A 23,991-nucleotide genomic window follows, 5' to 3' on the forward strand; every position below is an offset into this window, starting at 1 on the left:
TGGCCTCTGGTCTGAGTCACATCCTCCCATCTGGCATTGCCAGCCACGATGCTCACATTTTAGTCATAGGGATGCTCTACTTTGTAATCATTTCAGAATTCGGAGGGGAACGGATGCTGGCTAGTAGCCTTCTTTGAAACCACTTGGGACAACTTTAGGGCCTTGGCGGCTGTGGCTCCGGCTGGCCTCCACCCTACGGGAGGACAGGCCTGGCTCTCTTGGCTGCCCAGGGGCCCACACCCCACCCAGAAGAGCCTGTGTATCTTCTGGCTCATCGGGGAAAAGCCACCTCAATGGTACCACCCAGAAGTTTGAAACCAGCCGTTGGTACTGGGGAGGTGGCCAGTGACCCAGATTAAAGCCAGAAAACCTGGCCTTGACCAGAGCCTGGCCTCCCCACCCCCTGGGCCTCCTTCTTCTTTTCTGGCGGTAGGGGGTTGGGGGGGAGGGGCACAGTGTACCCCAGAGCCAGGGACATCTGTTTACCCTAACTGCCCACAAAGACTAATGGGGGGGCTCTTCCCTCGCTTCCCCACATCAAGAAGAGAACATTTTAAAAATGTTTTTATTTAATTAAAAAAAAGACAGAACAACCAACCCAAAACCAGTAGTAGGTAGTGGAGTCACAGGTGCTTAACTGGCGAAACACACAGGGGTGGGGGCGAGGGGGTGGGTCGGGAGGTGGGAGAGAAGGCGGGCACAGGCCACCACATCCCCCCGGGTGGGTGTCAGGTCTGAGATGCAGCGGGAGGGCCAGGAATGGGCGGCCCAGGGCCCAGGGTCCCCGGAGACCCGGCTGGCCGCGGGGAGAAGGCTGAGAAGGCCCGGGTGTCTGAGGTGGTTTTGCTCCCGGCTCGTCCCCTTCTTCCTACTCTTTCTTGGGCCCTAGGTGGGCCCTGCTTACTCTGCCTGGGACTGGGCAAGAGGTAGGATTCATTGGAACACAGCTTTCTCCATGGAATAATAGAAACTTCTGGGGCAGCGGGAGGGAGGTGGTGGATGGACAGGAAACAGAACAGCGCGGCTGCCTTGCTTTTGGAAATCACAGAAGAAAAGTCTCGGGGCCTTGCTGGACGGTGGGTCTGGGGAGGGCGTTCCCTGCCTTCAGCCTGGTCATGGCAGTGGAGGTGGTGGGTGTGGTGACAGGGCTGGCCTAGAGCAGGTGAAGGCCTTGAACTCCAGTGCTTCAGCATCGGCTGCTGGGCCACTTGGACATGCCACCAGATGTTGCCAACCCTGACGGGAGCGAAGGCTCTGGAGCACAGCACACAGGGGCCTGGCAGGCCTCATTTCAGCTCCCCAGCACATGGCGGCAGTCAGCTGGGGCCGCCATCGGTGGATGCGTCCTTTCCTGGGGGCAAAGGAAGGTGGGACAGACGATGACATCATCACTAGGCCGAACGGACCCGGGTCTGTACTCCAGGGGGCCGAGTCCACCCACGGGCTGTGAGCAGGTAGCTGAGGTAAGGATGCACTCGTTATTTCCAAGCACGGCAGCTACCAGGACTATAGGCAACTGTTCCAGGCTGGATCAGGGAGTCTCAAAAAATAAGAAACAATTTTTCTTTAGAAAGCACATGTTTTATATAAAAGAGGGTTAAGTTCCACGTTCTGGAGAGTTCTTCTTCCAAGCCTGCACACGCTTCCACACTCTGCTTGCTTCAGGAGGGGGAAAAAAGAATGGCTGGAAAAACTGTAAAACACAGAAACCACTTCCTCAGCTCCGGACAAAGTGCTGAGATCTCCCCTCTGTAGGGAGGAAGAGAAGCCCAGCTCGGCCCGTTTATCCAAATTCCCTCCACTCCGTCCTGTTAGGTGGTGGCACAATAAATTACAATGATAGGCGTTGTGGGGCCAGTTGCTGCTACTTTTTAAGACAAAGAAATGAATGTAAGTTGCTCTCCTGGCGTTGATTTGCAGGAAGTCATGATCTGTAACCACCCAGGAAATGGATGTTTATTCTCTAGGGTTTTTTTTGGCCACTGTTCACCCTTAGGTCTCCCTCTCTTGCATGGAAGTCCAGGCTCCTGTTGCCAAATGCCAGTTGGAGGGAGGTGTCTGTCCACCTCTCCCCTGGGACCCCCAATGCTCAGGGGACAGAGTTGCTCCTCGGATCTATGACAAGGGACACAGCAAGAGGCCACGTGGCCACCATTCCCCTGACCGACGGAACCCTCCAGACTCTGAAGTCCAGTCAGTGGGCCTGTCCTGCCCATTCTGAGTGAGGCAGAAACTTCCAGAAGCAGAGAGGATAGCCAGCAACAGCCCCCAGCCTTTACCTGGGCCTCCTCCACAGGCCATGGCCTCCCTAGGTCGAGGGAAGCTGGCCCCAGGACAGCGCAAAGGCCGAAGCACCAGTTGGCTGCACAGCTGTCTTCAGGATCATAGGCCACCGCCAGAGTCTCGGAGAGAGGGAGAGATGGAGAGGAAGGGAGTGAGCTTCGGTGGTCTGATTTCTGGCTCAACGACACAGGAACCTCAGGTTCAAAAGCAGCTGACAAGAGCCCAAAGACCTCTTGGCGTCCGGCAGAGCCTTCTGGTGGCCCAACGCCCAGGCAGGGAGGAGAGACCCTGAAATCCCGTTTTTCTGGCAAGATTCGTTTCCAAGAGGAGATAATGGCTCAGTTTTGTCTTCCCAAGTTGATCAAGGCCAGGCAGCCTCAGGAAAGCTCTGGGGCTTCCTGGGATATTTCAGAGACCCTGGGGCATCAAAACACCCTTTTTGGGGGAGGGGACAAAGTCAGCCTTCAGCTTCTTCTGCAGCCCCAGGTCCGGTCTCCCAGCACAACCTTCATGCAAAGCCAGCCCACGCCACCTCTGGAGGCCAGGGAGGGCTGCGTTTGGCTTTAGTTCATTGTTCGTTGTCTTGAGGATCACATGCCGTCCTGTGTGGCAAAAAGAGCCGTTCTGGGGAAAGGCCGGAGCGGAGAGAAAGGGCAGGCGGCTCACACAGGGGTTGTCCGTCGGTTCAGCATGCTGACGTGGAAACCTTCCTTCAGGTCCTGCTGGAAAAAGTCATGCACCTGCAGGAAGCTGGCCTCCTGGTCGGGGCTGTAGCTGGCTGCAGTGGTCACCTTGAGGGGCTCCCTGGACAGCGTGTACATGGACAGCTCCCCCATAGGGATGGCCCCCGTGATCTTCAGGCCCATGGGCGACACGTCCCTGGAGGGCGAGGCCTCGGTGGACCTTGAGCTGGACCTCGAGCGCCGTCGCCGGTACCTGTAGCTCGGCATCCTGGCATAAGGAGAAGAGGAAGACGCCTTAAGGAATTCCCGTTTGGTCTTAAACCTCAACTCTTTATTTTTTTCAATGTAAATGTTTACAGCCAGGACGCCCACGGTCTCAGCCACAATGAAAGACAGAGCTCCAAAGTAAAAAGACCAGCCGTAGTTGTAATGGTTCTTTTTGTCTTCGTCCCGCTTGTCACTTGGGTCACCTGTGTTGCTGGAAATGTAGACGATGATACCGATGATGTTACTGAGGCCTGAAAGGGAAGCAGGGAGCGGGGAGCAGGGCCAGGGAGGGAGACAGGCAGAGGTTAGAGCCACAGCGGGACAGGCAGGGCAGGGAACAGGTGGACATTCCCTTCTCTGATGAGTATTTCTTTATTCTGGTTGCTAATTTTTCTTTTCAGTAATTAATGTTGAATGGATAATAGAGTACAAAGTTCAAATGAGGTATACAATAAAACACACTCTCAGCCCCCAGTGCCCGTCTTTAAGGCAACTACTGTTATCTTCTTTCGTATGTCCTTCCAGAAAAAAAATTTCTCTCCTACACACACACACACACACACACACACACACACCCCTATTATTTCCTTTGCACAATACTCTGGCTGCTTAGTTTTTCTCTTAATAGTACATCTGAGAGACGATTCTGAATCAGGCCATGGAGAGCTGCCCCTGTCTTTCTAACTACATGCGGCACCGCCATACGGAAGTCTCACGACCCACCTAACCAGGCCTTTTCGGGAGATGTCAGGGTGGCTCCCTGCCCTCTGCTGTGACAAGGTTGCCTTGGACATCCTTGTGTCTACAGCCTCACATGTGCACATGGATACAACTACAGGGTGCACTCCTTGCAGTGAAACTTCTGGGCCATGTGCATTCAAACACTTAAAATACATGTTTATTTGGTAATAATTTTTGATTTACCAAACAGTTGTAAGGTCCGGAGAGTTTCATATACTGCTCATCCAGTTCTCCCTAATGTTAACATTTTACATTATGTGGAACACTCACCACAACAAAGAAACAAACCTGGTACATTACTTCAGACTTTACATGGATTTGTTTGTTTGTTTGTTTGTTTTTTGGAGACAGAGTCTCGCTCTGTTGCCCAGGCTGGAGTGCAGTGGCACAATCTCGGCTCACTGCAACCTCTGCCTCCCAGGTTCAAGCAATTCTTCTGCCTCAGCCTCCTGAGTAGCTGGGATTACAGGTGCCCGCCGCCACGCCCAGCCAATTTTTTTTGTATTTTTAGTAGAGATGGGGTTTTACCACATTAGTCAGGCTGGTCTCGAACCCCTGACCTCGTGATCCACCTGCCTCGGCCTCCCAAAGTGCTGGGATTACAGGCGTGAGCCACCACGCCCAGCCTTGTTTGTTTTTTCAGACAGAGTCTCAGTCTCACTCTGCTGCCCAGACTGGAGTGCAGTGGCGCTATCTCTGCTCACTGCAACCTCCACCTCCTGGGTTCAAGCGATTCTCCTGCCTCAGCCTCCTGAGTAGCTGGGATTACAGCCACACACCACCATGCCTGGGTAATTTTTGTATTTTTAGTAAAGACAGGGTTTCACCATGTGGCTAGGCTGGTCTCAAACTCGGGACCTTATGTGACCCACCTGCCTCAGCCTCCCAAAGTGCTGGGATAATAGGTGTGAGCCACCATGCCCGGCCTTTTCTTGAATTTTACTGGGTTTGTACTCATGTCCTTTCTCTGTCCCTGGATGGATTCAGGATATTACATTGCATTTAGTGTTTGAAATTTACAGTCACTGTCTACAGTACACCGTAAGTGTACAAATGTCTCAACAGCCTATCATGAATATTATCAGACTTCTGGTTCTTTGCCAATATGGGAAGTGAAAAATAGCCATTGTTGCGTTCATCCGATTCTCTCTTATTCTAAGGGAGGTTGAACAGAGCCACACTGGTGTGGTTTGAGTTCTGGTTCTACCAAATACCAGTGTGTGACTTTTGGCAAATTACTCCCACTCCCTATGCGTCAGTCTCCTCGTCTGTAAAGTGGGAGTAACCGTGGTCCACACCTCACTGGGCTGGTGTGAGGATTAAATGAGCTGATATATACAAAGTGCTCACAACAGCACCCAGCACACAGGGTGCCTGCCGTAAGTTCAGTTACCGTCCATTGCATTTGATCGTAAAGTGCTGTGTTGTGTTTGTCTCTGCACTGTCCACATCCTCTGTCCATTTTCTGCGGCACCCACCCTGTGTGGAAGGGTTAGAATATCTTCTGCTAAGGGATCCAGCAATCCTGCCCTGAGCACACCAGTCCTGGGTTTCGACTCCTTGTCTCTTCTGTTGTGTTCCATAAGAACCCTTTCCAACATGGTTTTTTTAATCCTACTAGTTCGCTTTTTATTTATTTATTTTTTTGAGACAGGGTCTTGCTCTGTCGCCCACGCTGGAGTGCGGTGGTGTGATCTTGGCTCTCTACAACCTCCGCCTCCCAGGTTCAGGTGATTCTCGTGCCTCAGCCTCCCAAGTAGCTGGGATTACAGGCACCTGCCACCACATCCAGCTAATTTTTGTATTTTTTGGTAGAGACAGGGTTTCACCATGTTGGCCAGGCTGGTCTCGAACTCCTGACCGCCAGTGATCCACCCGCCTCGGCCTCCCAAAGTGCTGGGATTACAGGCGTGAGCCACCGCTAGTTCACCTTTCTCCCCTCTGATCTCTCTCTTGCTGCTTCCCTAGCTTTGTGTTTTCTTCCCCACTCTGTATTCAGCATGAGTTGGAAAAGTGTTTCTTAAATAACAACTCCATGAATTCCAGTTTCCCAGAGAAGTCTTGTATCTTCTTCCGACTTTCCCAGTGTTGGAATCTTTCCTTCTCCTGTGGCACCTACCGTTTTCCACCTCGAGTTCTTTAAGTGCCTGTCCGACCTCCCTGCTAGGGCTGGTGGCCTGAAGCCAGGCCCCACACACGACCCAGTGCCTGCCGCCCTGCTCAGTCCCCATTAGTGCCCCATGCACCAGGGAATAAGCCAATGTCCCCTTGCTGGCCTCCCCATTGCTTCCTTGCAGCCAGCTGCGGCCACCTTCTCTGCCTGGACTCATTTTCTTTGGCTAAGTCTCTGGGTCCAGGCTCCAAGCCCCTCTGGTGGAACCAGGCATCTGGGCCTGCCTTTGAAACGGCTTCTCCTGGGGGCACGGGCACCTGCAGGGGGCACCTTGAGGGGCTTTGGAGGACTGGAGCCCTGGGCACAGCATGTCTTTGCCACTGTGCGTGTGACTTCAGGGAAGCCACCTGAGCTGCTGGACCGCCTGTGTGCCTCCTCCGCAGGAGCGGGGATGGTGGGGTCGGGCTCACAGAGCGCTGGCATGGCCACTGTGGTTTCTGATGTGACTGGAGTCTTCTCTCCCTGCCTTGGGGAGGACGCTCCAGGGCAGTGTTCAGGGGTCACAGCCGGGACCTCCTAAACGGCTCACACCTTGTGAAAAATGACTGCTTCAAGGAGCAGATGGTGGGCACTGGGGCAGGAGAGAGAGAAAGGAGCTGGGTGGAAGAAGGGAAGGGCCGGGGGACCTGGCCAGGAGGGAGGTTCATGCTTCTCCCAGGAGACCCTCAACACAGGCTCCTCTTCCCAACACACACACACGTGCACACACACACCACACTCACACACACACCATAGTCCTCACACACACAAACACACCACAGTCCTCAAATACACACACACTACACTCCTCAGACACACATATACCATAGTCCTCACACACACACACCACAGTCCTCAAATACACACGCACACCACACGTCTCAGACACACACACACCACAGTCCTCAAATACACACACACACACTCCTCAGACACACACACACACCACAGTCCTCACACACACAAACACACCACAGTCCTCAAATACACACACACACCATGCTCACACACAAACACACCAGTCCTCAAATACACACACACACACCACTCTTAACATGCACAAACACACCACACTCTTCGCACATACAAACACCACAGTCCTCAAATATACACACACCACACTCTTCACACACACAAACACACCACAGTCCTCAAACACACACAGCACACTCCTCACACAAACACACCACAGTCCTCAAGCACACCACAGCCCTCAAATACACACATCCCACACTCTTCACACACACAAACACACAGTCCTCAAACACACACATACACCACACACACAATCACAGTTCTCAAACACATACACACACCACACTCCTGACACATGTACAGCCCCCACATCACTCGCAGCACACCCACTCCACACACGTCTATTTATTGTGCTGGAAGGAAACAGACGCTGGAGTGGTGTAGAACTGGGGCCCGGCACCTCGGCTCCCCAGTGGCGGCTGCAGAGCTGGAGCCAGCCCCTCTACTGCAGTGGCCCCAGGTCCCAGGATGTGAACAGAAGTCATTTACCCTCTCCAGGAGAAAGGGCGAGGGAATGCAGGACAGGAAAAGGGTGCTCTGGGAGGCCCACGTGTGCGGCACCACGCCAGGCCCTCCCATCCTCAGCCAAGGTGGCATGTCACTGTCACCCACAGCTCTGTGGCTATTCCCCGGTGGCACTTTCCGGGGACAACGGGCATGGCTCTGAGGTGCTGCTGCCTTCTCGTAGCCAGGAGGGTTGGGGCAGTTGGGATGGGCGGGGGCCGCCTGCTCTGCCGAGCTTCCCTGCTCACTCTTCCCCGGGCACCCTGGACTTCTGCTTCCTCTGCAAGACGGCCACTCATGCCCATTCTGGGCCCTCACCCTGTCTTTACCTGGCCAACTCCTTTGAGTTTTGGCATGGTTCCCCTCGGCACCTCCCTGACGGCCTGACCCAGCCAGGCTCCTGTTACAGGCTTGTAAAACTGCCAGCTGAACCCCACCCACCACTTTGCACACTTGGACTTATTTTTCGGTTGAGGTGAAATTCATGCAAGATAAAAGTAACCCTTTTGAAGAGCACAATCCAGTGGCTTTTGGCGCATTCAAAATGTTGTGCAAGCATCCAAAACATTTCTGTCACCCCGAAAGGAAGCCCCGTTCGGCAGCTGCTCCCCATTCTCCATCCACCCCCAGTCCTAAACACTGGGACTTTACAAGTCAGTTGCATGTGGCGATGTTATGTCTGCATTCCCCCGCAGGATGCACACTCCCTGGCAGTGGGGACCACGCGAAACAGGCACTCATGTGTCCCTAGCTCCCGGCCCAGCACCAGCCCGGGCGGGCGGCTCACCTGCAGCCACGAAGAGGATGCCGGCGCTGAGGACGATGTTGTTCTTGCGGCTGTAGATCCTGCCGGCACCGATGCACAGGCCACCCAGCAGAAGCAGGATGGTGCTGAGGATGGGGAAGACGCTGGAGGCTCGCACGATGCCTGGCCGGGGAGGTGGGGGGCACAAAGCAGAGGGCGGTGAGATCAGGTGCCCTCCCAGGCATGGCTGTGTATGTCTCCCAGGAACCTTCCAGCTCCAGGCCCTTCCCCAGGATTTGAGATTCCCATTAGGACCTGGAGACTCGAGGTGGGCCAGGGCCCGGGGAGGCTCAGGGCCATTGGATCAGATGCAAGCGGGGGCTCCAGGCCTGCCCTTCACTCTGGAGTCACATCTGGCTACCTCTTGTTTAGTCTCTCCCTGGGAATGGGCACCAGGGAGACCATAGTAACAGCCATGAAAGCAACAAACCGCATCACATTTTTGTGACGCTGCACAGCCCCGTAAGCCCTTGCATGAACACAGTCTCCGTGAAGCCCCTGGAAGGCTGGGAAGCAGTGTCCACAAAGGGTGGCCCTGGTCAGTGCTTGAGAGCACAGGCATTGGCATTAGGTGGGTCTGGGCGTGGGCCCTGCTGTGGCATGCTGGCTGTGTAGCCTTGGCCAAGTCACTTTCACTCTCCAAAACTCAGCTTCCCGTCTGTGGAATAAGGTTCCTCCTAGCACTAGTGTCCTACACTTGGTTTTGCACATGTAAGGTGTATAGCACTGGGCCTGGCCATTCTATACCTTGATCATCATCATCATCATCATCATCATCATCCCCCAGGTGACAGACAAGGATGTGGGACCTCATGACTGGTCTGAAGTCGCAGGGGAGGTGTGGCTGGGCCGAGAGGGATGCTCGTGACCCACAGTATCCACAGAACCACCTTTGTAGCCCTGACACCAGGGGTCTGCCACTGACTAACCTCGCTCTGCCACTGACTAGCTGACCAGGGACAGCTGACTTTGGTGACCACCTCAGTCCCCTTTTATAACTTGGGAATGGTAACATCTACCTGTAGGGAGTTGAATTGCAGCCTCCCTAGAATATACCTGTGTCCTAACTCTTAGGACCTGTAATTGATCTTATTTGGAAAAAGGGCCTTGGCCAGGCATGGTGGCTCATGCCTGTAATCCCAGCACTTTGGGAGGCCATGGCAGGCGGATCACCTGAGGTCAGGAGTTTGAGACCAACCTGGGCAACATGGTGAAACCCCGTCTCTACTAAAAACAACAAAAAAAATTAGCCGGGCATGGTGGTGGGCTCCTGTAATCCCAGCTACTAGGGAGACTGAGGCAGGATAATCTCTTGAACCCCAGAGGTGGAGGTTGCAGTGAGCCGAGATTGCGCCATTGTACTCCAGCCTGGGTGACAAGAGCGAGATTCTGTCTAAAAAAAAAAAAAAGGCTGGGCGCAGTGGCTCACACCTGTAATCCCAGCACTTTGGGAGGCCGAGGCAGGCAGATCACGAGGTCAGGAGATCGAGACCATCCTGGCTAGCACGGTGAAATCCCATCTCTACTAAAAATACAAAAAATTAGCCGGAGCTTTCAGTGAGCTGAGATTGCGCCACTGCACTCCAGTCTGGGCAACAGAGCAAGACTCCCTCTCAAAAAAAAAAAAAAAAAAAAAAAAGAAGAAGAGGGCTTTCAGATGTGACTCAGTTAAGAATCTCAAGCTGAGATCATCCAGGATGAATCCGGTGGGCCCTAGATCCAATGACGAGCATCCTTATAAGAACCTTAGGAGAAGACACAGGGGAGAAGGGGCTGTGAAGACAGAGGCAGAGTACCCAATGGTGCTGCCATGAGCCAAGGAGTGCCAACCACCTCCAAAGCTGGAAGAGGAATGGCCCTCTCCTAGAGCCTTCAGAGAAAGCAGGGTCCCCCAACATCTTGACTTTGGGCTTCTGGCTTCCACACCATGACAGTGAATTTCTGTTGCAAGTCACGCAGTTTTGATCATTTGTTACAGTGGCCTTGGGAAATGAACATGCCCCATCGGAGGGTTACCGTGAGAAAATGTCAAGCACCCAGTAGCGGCTTAGGGTGCCCTCCCTTAGCGTCTGGGGTGGGAGGAAGGCCAGAGGGAGGGAAGGGAGACTTGGGAAAGGGAAGCCCAGAGCTTGGCCTTTCCCAAGCACCTGCTGTCTCCCAGCCCCGTAGAAATCTCGGCTGCATGGACCCTTGGTGGCCCCCGCAGGGGACAGTGAGTCGGGCCGCACTGGCAGGCGCCACCCTCCCCGGCCAGCTGAGCGGGTTTCAGGGCTGTCAGCCTCTCCTCTGAAGGCAGGGTTTGTCTCCTTTTTTGTGAACGCATCAGTGTGTGTCCCTGCTTCACAGAGAGGGGATTGTCTGGGGGCATTAAATGCAGTTCTTCTCTCCGGTGCCGCCTCCTCTCCGATTCCTCTCTGCCTTCTGGCAGCAGCGGGCTCTGGGATGAAGTTTCCTGTGTGTTTCTGAAATGTGCCTCTGAGCTGTGATGGCCAGAAAAGTTGAGGTCAGTCATCCCCTCAATGTCCTCGTTCTGCAGACAGGTCAGAGGAGTCCAAAAGAAGGAAGTCCATCCAGTACTTTGGGAGCCCGAGGTGAATGGATCACTTGAGGTCAGGAGTTTGAGACCAGCCTGGCCAACATTGTGAAACCCAGTCTGTACTAAAAATAGAAAAATCAGCTGGGTATAGTGGCAGGTGCCTGTAATCCCAGCTATTCAGGAGGCTGAGGCACAAGAATCGCCTGAACCTGGGAGGCAGAGGTCGCAGTGAGCCAAGATCGCGCCACTGCACTCCAGCCTAGGTGACAGAGCAAGACTCCGTCTTAAAAAAAAAAAAAAAAAAAAAAAAAAAAAAAGCCCAGTTGCTCTAAGATCACTGGATGCCCAGGCTTGGCTCAGAGGCATCCATCCTGCCCAGGTAAGTCACACAAGCACCTATGCCTTGCCACACAGACTTATTCCTGAGCTGTGGATGTGCAGATGCCAGCTGGGATTGCCACGGACAGTGGTGCAGGTCGGGCACAGCACAGGTGGCTAAGGGGTGGAGGGATGAGTGAGGCTGAAGTCCAGCCCATGCCCTGCTGGCCACATCAAGCTCTGGCAGAGGATCTGCATCTGCCAGGAGACCAGACACTTCCTTCTAACTCACCCCCGGGCACACTATGGACTCCCAGCAGCCCTGACACCAGCCCCCCTGCGGCCTGGCACAGAAGTTATTCACCTAACTGGAAATGCAGACTTGGAGAGGGGCACCAGGCCCAGGGCAAGGTGGGCAGGAACCCCTGGGACCAGCAGGGCCTGTGGAAGAGAAGGTAGGCAGGATGTGGGGTGGTGACCCCCTCAAATCTTGGGCTGTGAATCTGCAAATCAGCAGTGACATCGTAAGAGCTCAGAGGCCTTCAGGGGGCTTGCAACAAACAACACAAGCCTAGTTTCTGTGGAAGGCTTCAGAATGTGTGGCTGGGGGCGGAGTTCCTTCTTGAATTGTCAAAGACTGGGTGGGAGCAGCGCAGCCTTGGATCTACCAGGTTTGGTGCTCCACGCCCACGCAGATGAGCCGGCCTGAAACAGGCATCCTGCAGGCAGCCCCACCATGGAAGCTTCTGCTGCCTTCTCCAAAACACCCATTCTCCACCGGGAGGGCAGACCCCTGTTTTCTTTGCTGCTGTACTCCACATGTCTAATACAGTGCCTGGCACACAGTAGGCCCACAATAACTTTTTTTTTTTTTTTAAGATGGGATCTTGCTCTGTCATGCAGGCTGGAGTTCAGTGGCACGATCGTGGCTCACAGCAGCCTCAACTTCCTTGGCTCAAGTGATCCTCCCACCTTAGCCTCCTGAATAGCTGGGACTGGAGGGGTGTGCCATCATTTCTGGCTAATTTATTTTTATTTTTTGTAGAGATGAGGTCTCACTATGTTGACCAAGCTGGAACTCCTAACCTCAAGTGATCTTCCCACCTTGGCCTCCCAAAGTGCTGGGATTACAGGAGTGAACCACTGCGTCTGGCTGCAATAACTTGTTAAATGAATGAATAAACGAACTCTCATGAACCTTCACTTCTTGCAAATAGCCGCCAGAGACCTCCCTCCTGTGCTTCTACATATTTTGAGGAGCCATGGTCTGGACAGAGACCAGAAGACAAAATATTAGAAATCAGGGTGGCCCTGGAAACACATGCCAGTTGTCTGGTGATCATGACCTTGGCCTGTCTCTGAAAGTTGCTCAGCCCCTCCGGCTCCAAGCTCATAGGCACCTGCACTCTGGAGATAAAAGGATGATCAAAGACACATGCAGAGCTTGGTTTTAGGGCCAGATATCCCTGTTTCTGCAGCCACCGAGTGGAAAAACACCTCCCTGTTGGGAAGTCAGTTCAGCCCCACCCCGCCCTGACTTCTGCCAGCAGCAGAGACCACAGGCCCGAAAGCCATCAAGCTGTCTCTTCCATGTGCATCCCTGAGCTTGTTAATGAACCTGGCTGCTTTCCCCACAGCGTACACTTAAGGAGAACATGGCCTTCCCCAATGAGCTCTAATTGCGGTTGTGCTGTCACCATCATTATATCTGGGAAAATCACTCTGCAGCCCTCCCCGCCTTGCACCCTCCCCAGAGGACCTGGAACAGCTCACTCGTTTTTGTTTTTCTTGCTCTTCCAGATCCTCACTCCATCCTGCCCTGGGCCAAGCTGACTGTGTGGACCGAATCCTCGGGCTCCCGCCTCTGGCTTTTGGAGAAGGGTGTTGGCGAGGGAGTTCTGCCCAGCTATAGGTAAAGGGGTGGCATTGCTTCCCGACAGCCGCAGCTCCTGCCAGGTGGCCCTGTCCCTACCGGTCCCTCCTCCAGGCTCCCACACCTGTCCCCCTCACCTATCCAGGCCGTGGAGGGTAATGGCTCCTGGCTATTGCTGGCCCCAGGGAGCTCTCCAGCCCTTGTGGGTTTCCCTTAACCTCGTCTGCACCTTTGTAAATGGTCCTTCTGTAAACATCCTTCATTCATACTGTTTGAGTGTAACATCTGCTTCCTGCTGGGAGATCGGGAAGCCACATGAGGTGACCTCTGGGCTACTGTATCTTGAGGCCAATCCAGAAAGAGACCCCAGCGCTCCGGGACCATGAATGGGACAGAGACAGGAGAGTAAAGAACAACGGGCACCAACGCCCATAACCTCAGGGGAGCTCCAGTGGGAAATGGAGAGGGAACAGTTTGTTTCTCTAATGCCTCTTTCCTTATAGTCCCAGGGTTGGGCCATGGGCACGTCTGCCCCCAGAGCTTTAAGAACCACCTGATTACCCTGGATTGGGCAGAGAAAGGCAGATTCTGAGTTGGGGCTGATTTTCAATTGAGCCATCCCAGCTAGGCTGAGCACCAAGGGCCTCTGCAGCAGGTTGTGCAGACATGCACTGTACAACTGGAAGGATGTTCATACCATAATTTATGCATGTGACATCCCTTGAGTTGTGCAGTGTGCAACCTGCACAACTATCTCTGGTGGCCCTGTGGAAATCTCATTTGCTTGGTTCAGTGTGGGCCCCTGCTAAGCAGAACCGGAGCATAGACAGGAGGAGGAGAAGGTGAGGGAGGAAGGATGGGAGGCAGAGCGGTGGCCAAATTATTTCATGTTCTGGGCCTGGTCGCAGCAGCCTGACACTGCCCCAGGCTCTATGGGAACCGCGTGCTGTTCTATTTCACCAGATGACTCAGAATCAAAATCCTTTCTCTTAGAAAAAACGATCCATAAGCAGGTGCAGAGTGAATTGTGCTCTCTGAGGATGCTGGTATCGATTCTCCATCAACAAGGCTGGGTCCGAGCCCCAGGGGTGCTGCTGTGAGCTGCTCTTCATGTGTCTTGGTTAATGTGAAAGGGGAAAATGACTCCGAAATGGTGCTATTTTTCTATTTGCAGGCTCCTCCCTGGCTGCTCCCAGGAAGGTATTCACAGGCCCAGGGATAAGATCTGGATTTAGTGTGGGGGCTGGGTTTGTGATTTGGAATTGAGCTTGTGCTGTGACTTCTGGGCTTCAGTCTGGGGGCCACGTGCAGCCACCGGACCCAGGAGCAGGTGGAGGCTGCCATGGGCAGAGGCGGTGCTGAAAAGACTTCAGGACCATACGTCAGAGGCTGCTCCCTGGCACCTTCCTCGCCTTCTCCCCTGGGTCTCCCAGCACCCCACGAGGCTGTCTTGGTGTGTGACTGTACCTGATTTTTCAAGACTGGAATGGAAGAGAGTGTGCAGGAGAGGGTGGGGAGGCCCCAGTGTGCTCGGAGTGCCACACCCTGCAGGGAGGCCCAGCCTGGGCAGAGTCTATGTCTAACTTTCCTTGCTCCAGCCCCAGCTCCAGCCAATCAGTAACTCTGAAGCCAGCCACACCCAGCAGGCTTTCTGCTCAGATCTGTCTCCCCAGGGCACAGGCCTGTCTCCCCAGGGTACAGGCCTCTCAGCCAAATAACCCCATTGAGATGCCCAGTATGTCATGGCAATGATGAGCAAAACTCCATCCTCCAAACTCACGATGTCTGAATAAGTAAGAGAGTGAGTGGACCATCCCGAGACAATCACCCTCTCCATGCCCAATGTCTCTCTTTCCTCCAGCCGCCTCCTCCCACCCTTCCCCCTCCCCACAGAAAGAGAGTCCAGGCCTCTTGACACTCACGGAGGAGGTACTCCGAGCTGTCGTGGTCGTAGTCATTGTCCTCTGGGAAGTGATTGATCCGGAAGCAGTGCCCTTTATAGATCCCTGGAAGGAATGAGAGGAAAAGAACACTGTAAATGCTGTCTGGGTTCACTCATCCGTTCACTCCAGACACGGTTGCCGCGTGTGTGAGCCTCTGTGCAGGTCCTGGGGACAGACAGAGAAGAAAGGCAGGCTCCAGCGTCCCAGTCTGGTGGGGGCATGGGAGAGACACACAGAGAATGGCTACACCAGGAGAGATATGCCCCAAAGGTGACCCTAGTTATGGTCCAAGGTTGGATGCACGTGAGAGTAATAGGACCCGGCATGAATAACCATTGAGACAAGAGGTGCCATGCAGAGCTGCCCTGGGCAAGCAGGAGGTTGGATCCCTCTACCCAAGGGACTCTTAGCAACATCTTGAAAAAAAAAAAAAAAAAAACAGGCTGGGCACGGTGGCTCACGCCTATAATCCCAGCAATTTAGTAGGCCGAGGTGGGCAGATCACGAGGTCAGGAAATTGAGACCACCCTGGCCAACATGGTGAAACCCCGTGCCTACTAAAAATACAAAAATTAGCTGGGCGTGGTGGCGAACGCCTATAGTCCCAGCTACTCGGTGAGGCTGAGGCACAAGAATCACTTGAACCTGGGAGGCAGAGGTTGCAGTGAGCCAAGATCGCGCCACTACACTCCAGCCTGGCGACAGAGCAAGACTCCGTCTCAAAAAAAAAAACCAAAAAAAACAAAACCAAAAACAAAGAATTTGCCCACTGGGAATGGGGCACAGGGGGATTTCCAGGCAGGGAAGCAAGACATGTGAAGGCAAGGGTGGGGTTGAAGTCTGTCTGTCTGTCTTTCCCTCTCTTAAACCATAGTTATGGCCGGGTGCAGTGGCTCATGCCTGTAATCCCACCACTTTGGGAGGCCGAGGAGGGCGGATCGCTTAAGCCCAGGAGTTCGAGACCAGCCTGGGCAATATGGTGAAACCCCATTTCTCCTACAAGTACAAAAATTAGCTGATGTGGTGGGGTGCACTTGTAATCCCAGCTACTCGGGAGGCTGAGGTGGGAGGATCACTTGAGCCCAGGAGGTGGAGGTTGCAGTGAGCCGAGACCACATCACTGCACTCCAGCCTGGGCAACAGAGCCAGACCCTGTCTCAAAAAAAACTCAAAAAACCACAGTTATGGTGACTCCTTCCTCAGATACACAGCTGGTGCAGATTCCAATCCCCTCACTCAATGTGATTGAAGGAAGAGAGGACAGAGCAAGAGAAACTTCCAGAAGGGCTGAGACCATCACCTGCTTGGTTTCTTCCTCCCTACTCTGAGAAGTGGCTCTCATGGGTGGGGGGCCAGACTCCCTGGATAGCTTCGTAATGTAGGACAGGCCACTCCTCCCTTCCAGAATCTTCTGCCCCGCTCTCCTAGTCCTCTGCTTCCCTGAAGTCTGAGAATGCCCACCACAGCACTGGACATTGGTTGCCAGGGGCACAGGGTGTTGCCGCCACGTCCCATCCGTGCCAGACAACCCCTTCCCCTGGTCAGCCCCCCACTCCTGCAGCCTGGGAGCCACAAGCTCATCTTGACACCAAAGGGGCAGTTTCCAACTGGGGCCAATTCCTTTTCTGCAGCGGCTGCAGGCGTCCCCCCTTGCCTCAGTCAGTCAGGAGCACAGTCCTGGTGGCAGGGTCCGGGTGCACGTCCACCTCTCATGCTTCCAACCAGGAGAGATCCCTGGCGAGCTGCAGGCATGCTGCCCTTCTACCTGGTCACCAAGAAGCTGATTACCAGCTGCCGTCCTCAAGCTGTTTCCTCCATTGGGCCCCTTCAGCTGCTGCCTCCAAGGAGCTGGAGTGTTCAGTGACAACCCTGCTTCCTGAAGGTCCATGGGCCCTGGGGGCCAGCGGTGGGGGGCAGGATGATGGGGAGGCAGAGAGAGGGTCTCAGAGGTGATGGTAGGAGTGTCCTCTGCATGGGATCCAGCACGAACAACGTAGTTATTAACCCCTCGGTCTCCTCATCTGTAGAATGGGCAGAGCCATAGCCCTTATATCCTGGGGATCTTAGGAGAATTACACCATGTCATACTTGAAAGGCACTTAGGGTGATTCTGGGCCCATGGTGGTGGCTCAGAGTTGGGGGGTTGCTGCTGTTGGATCTAGAAATGACCCACCCTCGCTCCTTCATGAGAGGCTGAATTGGTGGAGAACCATGAGGGTTTGTGAGCAAGAGGTAGGAACGCCAAGACAGGCTGACCTCAGGGTGGTGGGGTGGGGACACAAAGGCCAGAGTGGGCCGGCTACATCCCCTCTCACTCCTGGCTCTCACACGGCAGGCTCGGAATGTTCCCGGAGACCTGGAGTAGGCACTTTGCCAGCTGTGGGTGGGTGAGACCAAGCTCTTTGCTGTGCCTCCCTTCCCCCATTCCTCCCCTTCCCCACACACCTTTTTTTGGGCTACTTCACGGGTCTAAGCAAAATCACCAAGTCACACATGCATGGTGGGACAAGTGGCAATAACAGGTTGAAAAAGAAAAAGGAGTCTCTCTTTCCTGATTTGCTTTGGTGCGGCAGGCTGCTAAGTCCACCGTGTGTCTTCTCAGATGCTCCTTCGTGGGCACAACCTTCCACATATATACGCGTGGGGTTCTGCCCATCTTAAAAAAGATTACGCTTGTCTTGAAATAATTGTAGAGTCACATGCAGTTGTAAGAAATAATACTGGAACCATCCACCTACCCTTTATACTCAGCTTCTCCCCATGACAACATCGTGCAAAACTGTAGTGCAATATCACAACCAGGATGCTGACATTGACAGTCAGGATACAGAACACTTGGTCACTGCAAGGAGTCCCCACGCTGCCCTCGCACAGCCCCACCCAAGCCCTCCTGCCCATCCCCTCCCTGACCCAAGGCAGCCAGGAATATGTTCTCCATGTCAATAGTTTTGTCATTTTGAGACTCTCCTACAAATGGACTCATACAGCATGTAAGCTTTGGGGACCGGCTGTTCTCACTCAGCCTAACCCCCTCAGGACTCATCCGAGCTGTCATGCGTATCGGTAGTTTGCTCCGTGTTATTTCTGAGTGGAATTCTGCGGCATGGATGCAGCATTGTTTGTTTCATCATTCGCCCACGAAGGGACACCTGTTGTTTCCAGCTATTACTAACGAGGTGGCGGAGAAGGGCACGAGCTGTCTTCAGCCCCGTGGAGAGTGAATGAGATTGTTCTCTGTCCCTACAACCAAGAATGTGGGATATTTCCCCTAAACATCCTCTCTAAGCCAACACCTTCAGCTATTTCTTTCTTTTTTTTTGGAGATGGAGTCTCGCTCTGTCGCCCAGGCTGGAGTGCAGTGGTGCGATCTCGGCTCACTGCAACCTCTGCTTCCTGGGTTCAAGCAATTCTTGTGCCTCAGCCTCCCAAGTAACTGAGACTACAGGTATGCACCACCACCACTGGCTAATTTTTGTATTTTTAGTAGAGACTGGATTTCACCATGTTGGTCAGGCTGGTCTTGAACTTGACCTCAAGCAATCCACCCACTGCGGCCTCCCAAAGTGCTGGGATTACAGGTGTGAGCCACTGTGCCCAGCTGCCGTTTTTTACTGGCAGTTTCAAGTGCCTTCTTCTCCCTGGCTCCCTCCTCTGGGCTTGCTCCCAACTCTCGGTGCCTGGAGGCACAGCTCCACCACCAAACCCAGCGTTCAGGCTGGGTCTGACCAGCTCAAACCACATTGGCACTTTCTTCTCTTCTCTGGACTCCATGCTTCTGTTAATGGGACTGGGTATCGCTATTGACTTGGTCTCCTAGGATTTTTTTTTCACAAAAGTTGCCTCACCTCCCCCAAATCTGTTTTTGTGGAGTAGAATGTTTGGCACTAAGGACTTCACATTTATCCCTGTCAAATTTAATTTTGTTAGCGTTGGCCTAACGCTAATGGGATGGGAGCTGGTTGGCCTAGGGCATTTAGTAAGGAGAAAATTAATGGCCGATGCAAGGAGTAAGAAAGAAAGCCATTTTCAATCCGCTTCACACATGTTTGCTCTCCATACATGGGCCATTTGCTGTGCTATCTATTAAGTGATATTTAGGGTGGCTAATTGTGAGCTCCTGACTGGCTGGGCTGCAGGAATGCTGAGGTCATGAGGTGGAGACAGGGGTTGCTGGGCTGTGCTGCCAGAGACACTGTGGCCCTCGCCTTCCTGAGGGCCAGGAGACCACTAGCGTGAGACTTTGTTAGTCACTCGGCCTCAGGCAAGTTACTTCTTCATCTAGAAAACCTAGGAATTGGACCAGAGGGAGATGGTCCTGCTTGAAGATTCTATGACTGTTTTGTAAATAACAGGCACGGGGTGTGTGCACAGGTGTGCATGCCCCTTCATGAGCAGGTACAGGCTCGTCTGCACACGTGTATATCCCTTCATCTGCACAAATCAGGAGACACATTCGTTAAAAGTATATTTCTTTCTTTTTTTTTTTTGAGATGAGTCTCACTCTGTGGCCCAGGCTGGAGTGCAATGGCATGGTCTCGGCTCACTGCAACCTCCACCTCCCGGGTTCAAGCAATTCTCCTGCCTCAGCCTCCCAAGTAGCCGGGACTACAGGTGCATGCCACTAAGCCTGGCTAATTTTTGTATTTTTGGTAGAGATGGGGTTTCACCATGTTGGCCAGGTTGGTCTCGAATTCCTGACCTCAGGTGATCCACCCGCCTCGGCCTCCAAAAGTGCTGGGTTTACAGATGTGAGCCATCACACCTGGCCTCATTAGAAGTATATTTCTATGGGTACAGGAAGCATCTGGAAAGAAATATCCCCAAATGTGTCCAGTGTTTTATTTCTGAGCGATAGAGTAATGAGCAAGTTACATTTTTCTTCTTTACATTGCTCTGTGTTTTCTGAATTTCCTACAGTATCTGAAAATGAACCAATAAAAGTAGAAAAGAGACCAGATTCTTCGACTCCAAGTGAAAATGAGGTGGTGGGTCTGAAATGACAGCAGATGCACTTGGACATGGGAGCTGAGAAGCAAGGTGTGAACCCTGGGGGCCAGAGGGTGTGTGGGCAGCATTTGAGCCTCTCCTTCCATGACCTCTGTGAAGGTCATGCCTTGGTGTCATATCCCCAAGTACAGTTGAATGGCCAACCCCCAGGACCCGATGGGTTCCAGGGACATAGGAACGTTGGAAGAGTCCAGGCAAACGGGGTGAGCTGGTCATCCTGTGAGCCATTTCAGGGGCACTAAGCCTCCATCTGGGCCACCTGAGGCCATTGTCATTAAGGGAATCCTGGAGAAAAGCATGTCAGAGGGCAACTTGCTGATGGCGCTCATTCATGTCATCCTTTCTCATTTGCAACGCATTTTCAAAAGCATGACCTCATTTGATCCTCACATTTACAGCTGCCACAGGCACCTACTGAGAGTGTATGGTCACCCTTCTGTCCACGTCGTACCTCTTGGCCTTTTACCCCAGCCACACATGGCTGCTGCAAGCGACCAGCTCTGTGCAGGTGGGGCCTGCTGACACCTCAATTCAGCTGCACCAATTACTTCTTGCTTTCTGCCCACAGCACTGAGTAGGTTGCTTGAGGGAACGACCCTGCACTCGTGCACGTGCAACTGGAAGTCTGAGGGATTAACCACCCTGGGGGGAAACCTTTGAACAGTGGAGGATGGGATGGGAGCTGGTGGATAAAGATCCCCAAACGCCGTCCTTTGGTGGGCAGTTCTGAAGTCCATTCTACACTGCTTCTGAAGGGGTGGGTCCCAGTAGGACCAACCCAGGTGATCATCAGCTCAGGACATCCTTGCACTGGCTCTCCCCTTCCTGATGCCTGGTCCCTAGGATGGCCACCCAAGATACACCCCCTGCATGCCAGCCCTGGACTCAAGCTACGATGAAGGCTGGGTGTGTTGCATGCTTCAGCCCATTTCATCTCTGCAATAATGCTCCTTTGAAGATGGAGAAAGAGGCTTAGAGATGCTGAAAGACCTGCATCCACAAAGCTCACAGCAGAACGATTGGGCATTCTACCCTATGCTGTAAAGCAAAGTCTTCTCTGCTCCATTTGACAGAAGAGGAAAGGGAGGCTCAGGGGACACCTGGTCTCCTGCACGGGGCACCCTGGAATCCAGCCTCCTGACTCCTTGTCCAGTGCTCCTCCCACACTGCCCCAACGCGGTCTTTCCAAGAATGCTCTATAGATGCAGGGCTGGGGCTGTACAGGAGGTGAGGCCCAGCTGGTCTTTTTCCCCAAAACAGAAAAGGAAGCGAAACCAGATAGCCACCAGGTGCACTGGGTTAGCTTCAAGGAAACAGCTGTCAGGTATTGGGAGTCTCCAGGCCCTGGGAAAGAAGGCAGCCTCAGATTGGCTGGGGCTGTGGAAGCCAGGGAGAAGGCGGCCCAGCAGCACAACTCCCCTTTAGGATCTAGGAGGGTACGAGCGTGCATAAAAAGGAAAGAGGGCAAGTAGAAGATGATACTGAGTGGGACCTTTCCTGTTCACTTATGCATCACTCATTCATTCTCAACAGACTTTCACCGTTTGCTCATCACTCTATCATTCATTGCTCGACAGTATTGTCACTGTTTACTCATCTCCATTCATTCATTCATTCATTCATTCCTTAACAGCAATTTACAGAGCCCATAGCAATGTTCTAAGTGCTGGGGCTGCCGGTTTGAGTAAGACGGAGTCCCGGCCCTCACGGAGCTCTCATTCTGGTGGAGCAGGGCAAGGGTGGCTATTGACACAAGAAGATAAAATAAATGAGTATCAGCATCATTTCAGGTGGCGCCATGCGTGAAGACAGGGGAAGGGGTCTAAGGCGTGTTATGCTGTGGACTCTTGTCCTAAAATTGTGGCCGAGCTCAAAGCTGAGATGATGAAGGTGTGGAGTCCACCTCTGGGAACACACACCCCTGCGGGGGCTGCTCAGATACGTGATTTCAGAACATCCTCCATGATCCCCACTCTCTCCAGGCAACACTAGAAGAGGAGGGGGAAAGAAGCCCAGACTCAGTCCAGGGAGCAGGAAGGAACACCTACCGAGGCCACACAGACCAGAGAAGGCAGTGAGGATGAAGACCACACCCGGGCCAAGCATCCCGGCAATTTTAGTTGAATTAACTTCGAAACTGCAAAATAATCAAACAACATGTATTGTTCTAGAAAGCCATCAATGCGAACTTTACCATAATTTAAAGTGGCCATCTCCCAGCTACTCCAAATTGGAGAGGTTTTCCTGGACTGTACACTGTGAAAGGGGGTAGCTGTACTCAGGTCACAGCCCTGGTCCAAGGGCCAAATGGACCATGTCTGTGTCTCAGAGAGGGGCAGGCTGCAGGAGCTCAGAGCATGCCTGTGTCTCTCTGTCCTCCTGCCAATCATCTGCCATGACTACTTCTCCTCAAGGTTTTCCCAGAGCTACTCAGAGCCTGGCCCCCTCCCACACCACCCCATTTCCACAAGAAGGAAGGAAACATCCTAGAAAGAATAGAAGGCTGTATGTTTCCAGAAGGCTACAGACCATCCTGGAAATGACCTGCCTGGGACTTCATGGAGGAGGTGGGGAACTGAGGGGCAACAGGACTTTAGCTGGGCTGATAGGTGATGGGGGCATGGAAGAGCTCTGTCCTCATAAGAGTGACAGCAAATATTTACTGTACTTAGCACCTATGATGTATCAAGCAATATTTTGAACACCTGACATTTATTAACTGAATCTTCATGCTAACCCTATATGGTAGACAGGCAAACACCCCTTGTTACTAAGTGCCCTAACTGGGATCTGAACCCAGGCTGCCTGGCTTCAGAGTCTGTGCCCCTACTTCACACACCAGGGAGGCAGAAGAACACAGAGCTCCAAGACGTTCTGTGTGGCTTCAGCATGATGGGGAAGCATGTGTCCCCAACACTCCTTAGGATTAGACTCTGGGGCTGAGGGTATTGGCTGATGCTTCAGGCTGTGTTAATCCTTCACTAGCAGGCAGAGGTGCCGAAGCAGCGGGGACGTGAACCCAGGGCCCCACACCACTGGGACAGCGAGTAGTCAGGGAGGGTAGGCATGGGCATGAAGGCAGAGCTTGGCTGGGGAGCAAGGTTAGGATTTATGAGAAGGGCTGATGTGTGCAGAGAAGGCACCACTGTGTCTGGTGCAAACAAAGGGGACAGTCGGGGCAAAGGTGTGAAGGTTCCCAAACCACAGCTGTCCTGGCATGGTTGGGTAGCAGTGATGGGAGAGGTAGAGGCAGGAGCTGGAATGGGGTGGGGTCTTGCATGGTGGGCAGAGGACATGGGAGTTTATTGTACAGTCTCCATGGTGGGGATGCTGTAGTCTGAATATTTGTGTCCCCCACCCCCAAATTCATATGCCGAACTCCTAACCCTGAGGTGATGCTGTTAGGAGGTGATTAGTGGAGTTCTCACAAATGTGATTAGAGTCCTTTTAAAAGAGACTCTGGAGAGCTTGTTTGTCCCTTCAACTACGTGAGAACACAGCAAGAAGGCACCGTCTATAAACCAGGAAGCAGCCCTCACCAGACACCAAATCTGCTGGTGCCTTGATCTTGGACTTCCCAGCCTCCAGAACCATGAGAAATAAATTTCTATTGTATTGTAAGCCACTCAATTTATAGTATTTTGTTATATACTATATATACACTATATTTTGTAGTTTGTTAGCAGCCTGAATGGACTAAGGGAGGGGTGACTTCAGGTTGGAAGGCCCAGGGAGGTACCCTTCTTAAAGGGAGCTGCATGGGATAGGAGCAGTAAGGAGATGTAAAACCAAGAAATGCAGCCCAGCGCAATGACAAGCGATGTTCTTGGTTTGGGGAGACACT

At 53.1% G+C, this 23,991-nt stretch overlaps 2 protein-coding genes across 2 annotated transcripts in view; both read right to left on the reverse strand.

Moving 5' to 3' along the window:
* Positions 1-547: 547 nt before the first annotated feature.
* On the reverse strand, positions 548-2,606 carry LOC105738924 (the record flags this gene model as incomplete). The annotated part of the gene is made up of 1 exon (XM_030827102.1): positions 548-2,606. A coding segment is annotated over one exon (735 nt), but the record flags the coding sequence as incomplete, so codon positions are not given.
* CACNG4 (calcium voltage-gated channel auxiliary subunit gamma 4) overlaps positions 548-23,991 on the reverse strand; it is a 69,291-nt gene continuing 45,847 nt past the window's right edge. The window contains exons 2-4 of the mRNA XM_012502610.2: positions 15,120-15,203; positions 8,453-8,593; positions 548-3,484 (exon numbers count right to left, since the gene is read on the reverse strand). Of these exons, the coding sequence (XP_012358064.2) occupies positions 2,946-3,484; positions 8,453-8,593; positions 15,120-15,203 (764 nt within the window). The 3' untranslated portion in view covers positions 548-2,945. The remainder of the gene's footprint in view (positions 3,485-8,452; positions 8,594-15,119; positions 15,204-23,991) is intronic.

This window comes from Nomascus leucogenys, chromosome 14, assembly GCF_006542625.1.
Source record: "Nomascus leucogenys isolate Asia chromosome 14, Asia_NLE_v1, whole genome shotgun sequence".
Taxonomy (NCBI): Eukaryota; Metazoa; Chordata; class Mammalia; order Primates; family Hylobatidae; genus Nomascus; species Nomascus leucogenys.